Source organism: Musca autumnalis, unplaced genomic scaffold (assembly GCF_047663935.1).
Source record: "Musca autumnalis isolate F117 unplaced genomic scaffold, ASM4766393v1 scaffold_1, whole genome shotgun sequence".
NCBI classification, from domain to species: Eukaryota; Metazoa; Arthropoda; class Insecta; order Diptera; family Muscidae; genus Musca; species Musca autumnalis.
Window position 1 is genome coordinate 186,862,684 of NW_027411644.1, and position 11,583 is coordinate 186,874,266.

Here is an 11,583-nt window from a genome sequence, read left to right on the forward strand (position 1 = left end):
ATTTATACTTGTTGGTAAATGTTAATAAGTGTATAATAAAAACTCTATTATTTTAAAATTTACTATAATTTACTAAGCTCATTAATAACTGCAGCTACAGGCTTATAATGGCTACTACGTATTGATGAAGAATCGCAGCAGATGTAGAGGTTAGTAACCAGCTTTCCTGTTTCATCAGTCTGTTCAATACAGACCTATCTCGTTGGGTCCCGTTATGGAATGTATGGGGTGAGCAGTTAGATTAGGAATTATGGAGACTGATTTGCTTGTAGTTTACACCACGCCGATTAGTACCTGTACTTAACAGTAGCACGCTTTTGGAAGGTCGTAACCGACTGGTGTTAGGGACTTTAACGCTCATTTATAAGTTGTGGCATTCGGTCCTAGGAAATGACCAGACGGAGTTTGCGGACATAACTCCAAAATTTTGGGAGCTATGTGTGACAACCCCCATCGGACATAAGCCCCAATGGGAGTTATGTCCTTTTTATATTTAGGTGATTTTTATTTAAATACAGTTTTTATTTAAAATGTTTGAGAAAACAAGTAAGATAGGGTTATAGTCGGACAGGGTTACATGTGATACCCTACTACTACACCTGGGCACTACTTTCCAAGGAATTTCTTTTATATGTTTGCGACATATTTTAGCCGTCCAGTCATACATACATAAGTTGATATACATGGTAACATACCAGAGACATATATAAATAGAACATACATACATATATATGCCGTCATTACTGGAAACGTAAAGTATTATTTTCCTTATTTTGTAATGACCAATCGGGGCTTTTTCACTACATATTATTAAAACAAGTTTGATAGTATCAGTCAGCTGTGCCGACGGAGATATGGGAAATGTTGCCAACGCTTTCATATTCCATTTCCAAAAACAAAAAAAAAATTGCGCTACATGCACGCACAGAAAAAATATTTTTCGGTTTTGTTGGAACAAAAATATTTATTTTGGTTCCAAAAATGTGTTTGTTTTGTGTAAACATTGTAATCCAAATCCAAAAATACCATCTTTTGTTCCGAACATAGAAAACATATTGTCAGCCCTGAAAACCAGATACTAAATTTTTTGATTTGAGTGTATATACTTCTCATATACACTTTCCGCACAACTTTGATATAAATATCGCGTATAATATTACGAGCATTGATGAACGCAATACATGGTTTGCTACTTTAGCTGACAACAAAGACAAACAAAAAGCCACAAGCAGCCACCACAACATAAGGAATAATTAAACACCATAACAAAATGAAAAGGAAAGGAGAATGAAATAAAGAAAAATAATGAAACCAAAACAGAAACAAATAAAAACAAGAGTCTCATTGTTGGTATACATACACACAAAAACAAAGATAAAGGCAGCATGTCATAAAAACACCACAACTCACAAAAATTGTTTTTTCAACACGGCATCGAATAGCGAGAGAAGAGAAAAATTTTTTCAAAGAAAAGAGAAAAATATTGTTCAGTTGACACAAACTATATTTGGATTTAACAAAAACGATTGTTGGATTCACAATACCACATAAGGAATCCAACAATATGTTAACAATACATATTTTGCTCTTGGAATATTTTTTTCTCTGCGTGTGAACGCTTTTTATGAACATAGGTTAAGAATAATTTCCCCAGTACAAAACCGCTAGCGAGCAAATTTTTGGTTGTTGCGGACAAAAGTTATCGCTGTTTTACTTCTGCTTTTAAGAATAAATTTTTATAGAAACGCTAATTATTTTAATAAGCACAATTGTCATTAAAAAGTTATCACAAAGCGACGTCAGTGAATAGATTGCGGATGTAGGTCCATTTACCCGCAAAAAATTACGAAAAAAATAGTTTTAAATAAAAATTTCACGGAGAATCAAATTATAAATCGGGATACAAAATTATAATGATCGGGATAAAAGTTTGAATGTTATAGCCAAAATAAACACATATTTGGGCAACAAAAATAAATTTTGCTTTGAAAAAAATGTTTTCACATGTATTCTAAAGTTAAAAATATTAGAAAAAATCTATAGGAGTACTTCTTTTATTTTTCATGAAACTCTTGAGAAAATGTGCGGATTTTGTTTTATCTATATTCACATAAAAGGTATCCCATTGAGGAAATTATCCAGTTTTTCAGTTAAATCATTAGGCTTCTTAAACGGAAATAGAGTTCAAATAAACCGTTTTAATTAACATGAATTTTTAAAATATAATTATGAAAATATTTTTGTCCGCATGTGATTTTTTATGTACAGCATATTTTACGAAATATAATTTTAACGCTAAGATGTAGCATCGGCTGCATCTTAGCAATAAAATACTTTTAAAACGTCGCTAGTTTGCGCAAAGTGCATACAATTTTGTTCCGCGTCTGGTTTCAGTTCCCCATAAAATCTACAACGATATACATATATCTAATTCAAGGCGATCAATCAAGAACCGTGGATGTAGCATCACACACTATTTTTTGGGATATAATTAATATAGCTCCATTATCAGTGAAGTTTTTAAATCTCTGTTTCCGCAAACCAAGGATGCTGCACTAGTTTTTACGCGATTTACAGATTTCTGTGAAGCGGTGTAGGCTACATTCATGACACATATGTATATCAAATAACTCAGAATCGCGAGTTCTACTATCCTATATATGTATGATTTATTTAAAACCCTGTTTGCGGAACGAAATTAGAAGAAAATTTCAAAAAACACTTAAAATCTGGCTTCAAAATGTCAGTATCATCCATAAGTAGACGCAGATCTAATGTGGAAAAATTATGCATTCGTAAGATGATCCTAATTTAGTTGGCCTCTACATTGTAGAGTCTACAATTACTTTGACAGGAATATCGTGAAAAGTGGGGTTTAATCACAAATCGAGAGAAAACCAAAAATGACACGTAGGTTTCAACCCATTTTCTAACATTAATATACACACAGCTTCCACGCAAATTAAATTTCAAGGCCAATATTTGCCAAATCTAAAAACATTTCTTTTTATCCAAAAGCATTTAATTTGTATAATATACAACAACAATTCCCGAGTTATAAAAGGATAAAACTTTGCTTCAACTATGTTTATTTTTTTAATTACTTTTGTATTATGGTTGACCTTTGGACTTACTCTTTTTGATATTATTGTTCTCTTTCACTCACGTTCAGTAGGAAAACACGTTTCAACATGAGTGGAAAAGAATTTTCGCCAATTTCTTAACAAAAACAAACAAATTTAACAACCCTGACGATGATAACACTGTACAACACAAAAAATAATTACAAGATAATTCAACCAGATTATGAAAGAGGCCCCAAGAGGCGTTTTGAAAGTTTACGTCGGGAAGTAACCTAAATAGGCGTGGCAAGTTCCGCCCATTTCTACAGGTTTTGAAATATTCGACATCAGATTCCTTGGAATCCTTTCATTTTAGGCATAAAGTTTCTTGGAAGTATTACTGACAACAACGCGGGGTATCTTTTAATGAAAAAATTTAACACTCATGCGAGTCACTAAAGGGGTCTTTTTTCAAAAAGGTTTAAAAACTCCTTTAAAATGTGATCGTATCAGATTGAAATATTCTACAAAATTATTTGGCATAAAATTTTACTATTGGCCTCCAAATACAGCAAAACTCTAATTTGTACCTAAACGCCAGGAATCTGCCAAAAGTAAAATCACGTTTTAGGGTTAATATTGTACTTTATCTGAGTTTATTTAGTTTTGTCACACAAAACTTCATTCTAGATACAAGTCGTCAAAGACAAAAATAATCTCCATCGAATTTCAATATAAGTCGCAGAATAAATGAAATATGTATTTGCAATATACATATATCAAGAAAATATATACATCAAGTTTGCCAACAAAGCACCCAAATATTTTTTGAATAAATTTATTTTGACTCAGTATGGAATAATTTTTAATTAATGCTTGGTTTACATTTACGAAATCCACTCGATTTCAACTGTCAATTCCTTTGCGTATACGTCAAATGAAAACTCATCTGAAATCCATTCGATTTCATTTGACGTATACGCAAAGCAATTGACAGTTGAAATCGAGTGCATTTCGTAAATGTAAACCAAGCATAAGAGACTAAAAGTTTAACAAATAATCTCTACACGCAAAAAAAAACGGCCTCTCTAACATATGTCCCAAACATATGTTTGGGTCTGCAAACAAATATATGTTTGGGTGCAAACATATATATGTTTGTGTGCAAAGATATTTATGTTTTGGTGCAAACAAAGATATGTTTGGGTGGAAACAATTTTATGTTTGGGTGCAAACATTTTATATGTTTGGGTGCAGAAAAATACAAACCCAAAAGGCACAAAAAAAAACAAACACATGCACCAGTGGGCGCTTACTGAGAGCAAGGGAGTTACACTTTTAAAAAGCAAAAATATATAGAAACGTAGTTGAACGCTTCTCCTTAGTTGTGAAATAAAACAAATTGTCCTCATAGTTGAAATCATCAGCGGGGATTCGGCATCTAGAATCAAATGATTATGTAATGTAATAAATAAATATGGATATGCCATATTTCAAATATACATAAGTATGTATGTAATTACCAATATTAAATGCGATTTCTTCCTTGTCCAATAAAATAATTCCATTCAACTTTCCGATTCAATTATAAAATGTATTGGGCATTTAATTTAATAAAAAGCACAACTTCTTTAAGAAAACACAAAACACTGATTTATTCACTCACTTTACCGTCTTGACTCTACAAAGGCAACTAAAACACTGAAGAAAGAAAAAAAAAATATAATTCATATAATTTCTTCTTTTCTTATTCGTCTGCTAAGTTGGTTAACAACAACAAAACAAGAAACACACGAGTTTGACGCATACATGCCACCAAAGCCCCCTTCCTCGCTTCTACGTCTTCTATTATACAATACACACAACTCTTCATTATAAAACAGCATTCCACAGCCGCGAGAGCACTGTTATTACTCTCGTTGACAAAAATCCTCTCTCCACCCATGAAAAAAAATGTTCTAACATAAAAAATATGTTTTACCCTAACATATCAAATTGAGATAAGTTACAAAATGTTGCAAACATATAGTTGTTTGGACCCAAACATATTATGTTTGGATCCAAACATATATTTGTTTGCAACCGGTCCCAAACATATATTTGTTTGGATCCAAACATATTTCAAACATAAATTTTTCTGCGTGTACCTATAATATCTAATTTTGTAACGTCATTTCCTTAACAAAGTATTTTACCCAGATATCTAGTTTGTTCTAGGACTTACAATAAAATTTGTGTAGAATATTTCTTCTTTTAACATCTTTCGTCTAGAACTAAATTTCATGTTACTTTCATGCATCAACTCGAAAAAAGAACAAAATAAATTTATTCAAAAAATATTTGGGTGTTTTGTTGGCAAACTTGATGTATATATTTTCTTGATATATATTGCAAATACATATTTCATTTATTCGGCGACTTATATTGAAATTTGATGGAGATTATTTTTATCTTTGGCGTCTTGTATCCAGAATGAAGTCTTGTGGGACAAAACAGATAAAGTACAACATTAACCATAAAACGTGATTTTACTTTTGGCAGATTCCTGGCGTTTAGGTACAATTTAGAGTTTTGGTGTATTCGGAGACCTATAGTAAAATTTTATGACAAATAATTTTGTAGAATATTTCTATCTGATTTAAAGGAGTTTTTAAACGTTTTTGAAAAAAGAGACCAAAAAGACCCCTTTAGTGACTCGCATTAGAAAATACCCGGGTTGTTGTCAGTAATATAGCCAAAGACATTTTATACCTAAAATGAAAGGATTCCAAGGATTCTGATGTCGAATATTTCAAAACCTGTAGACGTTGGCGGAACTTGCCACGCCTATTTAGGTTACTTCCCGACGTAAACTTTTAAAACGCCGATACACGAGTCTTCTTTTTTTTCGGTCCTCTTTCATAATCTATGCGGGGTTTCTTGTAATTTTAAAAAAAGTTCGATTTTGTTGTACAGTGTAATTAATCGACGACTATCAAAATATCGGAAAAATAAAAGTCATCAAATAAAAAACTAACATCAAGCTGTTTTTTATTTTGTGATGACCTCAAGCCGGACAAAAATATTCAGAATGATGCTTTTGTTATCGTTTGGCTATAGGCTTTTTATAAATAAAAATCGATGTTGTGATTTTTAATGATTTCTTTTATTTCCAATATTTCGATTGGAATCTCCAATCATCATCAGGGAATTAAAGAGAGTTAACGTTGTGTAATTGTCAGCGAACTTACTTTAACTAAAATATTGAGAATAGTATTTTAAATTTTCAAAAATATATAAAAAATACTGTCCATATACACCCGGCCTCGGACACAAAGAAAATAAGTAAACTCAATGCTTATAAAGTCGGTAAGTTTTTTTTTTAATTTTGGGCCAAATTCCCAAGTAGAATGGACATTGACCCCTAACAAATTATACCGTCGTAACAAGGGCCACAGAGACAAAAAAGGTTGAAACAATCCGGGACGAGTCCTTAAACGGTACTCTTTCCAAAATGTATGTGTGAGGCTCCCAAAGGAGTGTTCCGATGTAGTCTATATACGGAGGTACTTCAAGATAGAAATAATAATAATAAGAAGTAATACGATGTACAAAACTAAGATCAAACCGGTTTCTCCCTTCGTGGGTTATCTTAGGCACTAGTCAGTTTAGTTGGAGTCGTCTAAGGAGGTATAGACTTGCCCCAAAAACATGTTTCAAACAAATTCAAAACGGTTAGAGAAGAGCTGTTAAACTATACTTTTCCCAAAGGAGTGGACCGGTATAGTCCATATTCGACGCTTATATGTATATGAATGGTAGTAATATTTCTACATCAGTAGTTCGGAACAATTCGGTTAGTCCCTTCTGGAACTATCGTGCGAATAATACTTTCTCGGGGTAATTAACGGAAGGGGTAGGCCGATATGGTCCATCTTCGAACTTAAACTAAGTTTGGATATAATTACGAGACCAGCCTGACAGATGAACGGAGACGAGTAAATCGACTCCAAATTGTCTGAAATTGATTTCGTACAAACATACTTGGTATGCTATTTATAGCAGATATAAGCACATAATGAATTTTTCTTCATTCTTTTCTCCCACTATTTCGCAACAAGTTGATATAAAAGAGGAATACAAAATTATGATTAATTTTCTAATTGATTTTGTATTTTTTTTTTCTTTTTTTGAGTACAGAATGATTTAAAGGCTCAAGATCTTTATTTTCATTGGGGAATTCCAAAACACTTAATTATTTGATAATGACATGACATGGCATAAAGAAGTTATTCAGTCTTACTGGAAGTTTCTCTCAAAAAGAGTATTCATACAAAAAATTTTAAATATTTCTTATACAACTTGTTAATTAAGTGTATTTCCAGTACAGAATATTCGGAACAATATTAGTTTTCATTTGAAATTTCCAAAATCAAATATTAGTTTAGGGAAAAAACGTAATAATTTGTTAAAGTAGCTCAACAAATTTTGTCGGACTTACTTTTTTTCCATATATGGTAACATGGGGCGCCTTCGCCACGTTTTTGTTCAAAATGTACTCATACCGACACCGTTAAAGTTTTTTCAAATATTATTTTTGGTACAAATATTAGCATATCTTGACTATAAGTTTTGATATATAAAAGGTTATAATTTTGTTTTTAAAACACTATTTTTGAAAATTTACAAAATGTGTAAAAAGTGGTGAAGCCTCCCCACCCATGGGGCAGCTTCGCCATCGATATTGAACATTCTCCAACGGACTCTAAAACTGTAATTTACCATACTTCTTCCTTATATATCAACATTATGCAAAAAAGGAACATGTTTTCTATTGTATAATCAAAAATTATTTTAAAATTCACAATTGAAGTAGGCGCCTTGAATTTAGGTACAAAAATCATATTATATAAAACAAGATACGTTTAGGATAATATTTGTATTTAACTTCATATTATAGTATGGTATATTTATGGTATAAAGAATTTAAGTTAAACATGACAAATTTCTAACATTAACCCACCACGCCCCTACGATGGCGTAGGCGCCCCACCCCTTATATATTTCATAATATTAATATATTGACATTTGCAATTGCTTTTTTCATGCGAATTATTGGGATTTATATTCTTCAGTAATTGTCTTCTAACGGTATAAAATGTGGTTTTGATATCGCAAAGGGTAAAGAAGATATCACAAAAAATACCTACCATAATTATTTTTCCCAATACCCTGAAAACACAAAACCGCGTGCGTCCGCTATCATACCTATGACACAACTGCCAATTTTGCTTTTAACGGATTTTTTCTAGCACTTGTATTTTGCGAGAAAATCGGCACTGGCGTAGCCGCCCCAGTGGCGAAGGCGCCCCATGTTACCATAATATATGGGAAAATTGGATTTCACGGAATAATATAGAAATTTTACAATATTTTAAGAAAATTCAAATTTTTTGTTTATCACAACCGAATAAGTAATTTATTTCACTAGTATTCAGTCACTTATATCTATCAATACAAATATATGTCCCTTAATACAGCTATAAAATAACAGTATTTCACAATTACTCAACAACATTGGCACTTAATGATGATATGTGTAGGTGGGAGTTTCGTAAGATGCATAATGGGTGGGAGCAGCATAGTGAGCAGCTGGGGCAGAGTAATGAGTAACTGGAGCAGTGTAGTGGGCAACAGGAGCCACAGTCTTGACAACAGTAGCTGGAGCAGCATAATGGGCAACGGGAGCAACTGTCTTGACCACAGCATGACCCAAAGGTTCACGTTGAACAACAGCGTTGAAACCATTAACATCATCAGCTGTATAGTGGACAGTACGCTTGTAACCATCAGCATCAATCAAAGAGTATTCACCACGTACAGCATCACCATCACGTTCTTCGTTTTGGCTCTTGTTATCACCGGTCAATTTATCGTCAACACCATAACTGTATTTGTATTGAGGATGAGGATCAAAATCTTCAGATTTGGCAACAACTTTGTGGGCAACAGCTACGGGAGCAACAGCAGCAGTGTGATAGGTTACTGGAGCATAACCAGCACTGGCAACAGCCACAAAAGCAAGGGCAAAAACAAACTGCAAAACAACAGTAACAAAATCGATATAGAAAAAAATTGTTTGTAATGACGCTGTCATTGTAATTGTTTTGATTAAATGACAGGGCAAACAGCAGCCAATCATTCAGCCACTCATTCATTTACTACTACTTACCTTAAAGGCCATGTTGTGATAGTTTAATCTGCGTTTACTGTTGATGTTCTTTAAAGTCGTAAGCACGAAATGTGAATGATAACGTTTTGATGTTTTGATCAACTTTTATACCAAAATATTTCATAGCAGCTCAAAGAAATAAAAATGTGTGTATAATTTATTAATTACTGCAAGTTATTTCTAAAATTGTGAACGGATGTCTGGTAATTTGGTTAAATGGTAAATATGGTGCGTATGGAACTTTTGTTTAGTAAATAACCATATGCAAGAGATAAATTCATTGAGTGTTGTAGAAATGGATCAAACAATTAAATAGCTATGGATTTTCCTAGCAACTATAATACAATTTCTGCCCCGGAAATTCTTTGTAAAAACTATATATCACTGGAATAATGAAGTCTAACAATATGGAAATTAGTATAATGAATTACGTTGGATTAGGATTGAAGATGCCCGACCATGAAACAGTAGGACAATGCATGCCACTCCAATAGGAGACCTTTGCTCCATTGTGTTCATCATGGGTGTGGTGAGGATATGGTTAGAGATGAAAGATGCATATGGGATGTAAAATCCAGTAGAATTAGTTCTTCAGAGCGAAGACAACTGAAATAATAAGAAACCAATAAGGAACGGATCAAAGTCGGGCAGGGCCGACTATATAATACCCTACACCACTGTGAATATGTAAAATACATATGGGAGCTATATCTAAATCTGAACCGATATCGATATAATTAGGCACATTTATTTCTAGACCGAATTCAGCCACACATTCCAAATTTCATCGAAATCGGACATTTATGGCGTGTTTGGTGCAGCAAATACGTGAAATCGGCCGAAATTATATATAAGAGCTATATCTAAATCTGGACCGATTTCGTTATAATTTGGCATATGTTTTTCTAGACAGAATTCAATCACACGTTCCAAATTTGATCGAAATCGGATATATAAAGCATGTTTGGTGCAGCAAATACGTGAAATCGGCCGAAAATATATATGTGAGCTATATCCAAATTTAAATCGATTTTAACCAAAAGCAATAGAGTTCTTCCTATGGGTATACAAATAATATTCCCCAATTTTCAGCTGAATCGGATAATAAATGCGACCTGTACTTTGATCACAAAAATTCATGGACAGACGGACGGACATGCATAAACCGGCTCAGAAAGTGATTCTATGTATATCCCCAAAAGGAAGTATGGGTCTATCTCGTTTCCTTATGCATGTTACATACAAATGCACAAAGACATAATACCCCTTCCCACAGTATCGTGTAGGGTATACAAATAACGTTTAGATGCTATTGCTAAACTACGATACTTTTTTTTTGAAAAGTTGTAATATCAAATATATATCTACCGCATGGTAAACCTATGGAGTAGATGATCGTCCGTCTCTATAACTTTTGAATTTCAATAGTCAACACCACTGTCATCTTATGGCCGTTAATAGTCTGCATATTGTAGATTCCAGTTGGCATCTTAGTTGTTGTTGTAGCAGCGCAAATGTGTTCGTTCCTGTATTTTTTCAGTTATGAAGTTCCTCTGTATCCAGATTCAAGAATTCTGCAACCTCGACTGGTTGCGTCCATAAGGAATCAGGAGACAGGTGAGTGTTTTCCAGTTGCCCAATGTCAACATGAATTTCGGATAATACATAGTACTGCAACAGCATTAGATGCCATGTCCACACATATCAGTAGAGGACTGAACCTGAAAAGGCCGTGCGACCGAACAGTCATGGTGGCTCTTGACCTATCGAAGGCTTTCGATACCGTCATCCATGCCAAGCAAGGATATAGAGAAGACTAATCTCCAGCCATGTTTGAAATGTTGGGTAATCAACTATATGTGCGGACGCCAGTCGCTTGTCAATTCAGAAACAAGAAGTCCAAACCCCGTAGAGTGAAACAAGAAGTTCCCCAAGGAGGTGTGATATTTCCGGAACAGTTTAACCTCTACCTTTCTGAAATTCCACACCCTCCAGATGGCATAGAGATCGTGATGTATGCGGATGATTGTACGATTTTGGCGTCGGGTCCTATCTCGATGACATATGTGATAGGTTAAATGTCTACATAGCTGACCTAGTGCAGTTCTTCCATCTGAGGAATATGAAAATATCCGCCGCTAAATCCACTGCCACACTGTTCACCAGATGGACGGCTGAAATGAGGCTCCCACTGAACATATTGGTCGAAGGTGCACTGATTCCGACCACTAACTACCCCAAAATACTGGGTGTAACGTTCGATAGCATGTTTAAGTCATCCGCGCATGCCACAGCTATTTGCGATAAGAT

General features: G+C 33.9%; 1 protein-coding gene across 1 annotated transcript; it reads right to left on the reverse strand.

The window, feature by feature from the left end:
• Nucleotides 1-8,544: 8,544 nt before the first annotated feature.
• LOC141388821 (larval cuticle protein A2B-like) lies at nt 8,545-9,390 on the reverse strand. The gene is made up of 2 exons (XM_073959240.1): nt 9,274-9,390; nt 8,545-9,138 (listed from the first exon to the last, which is right to left on the reverse strand). The coding sequence occupies exons 1-2, from the start codon at nt 9,283-9,285 to the stop codon at nt 8,626-8,628; spliced, it is 525 nt and encodes a 174-aa protein (XP_073815341.1). The 5' UTR covers nt 9,286-9,390; the 3' UTR covers nt 8,545-8,625.
• Between the last annotated feature and the right edge of the window lie 2,193 nt (nt 9,391-11,583).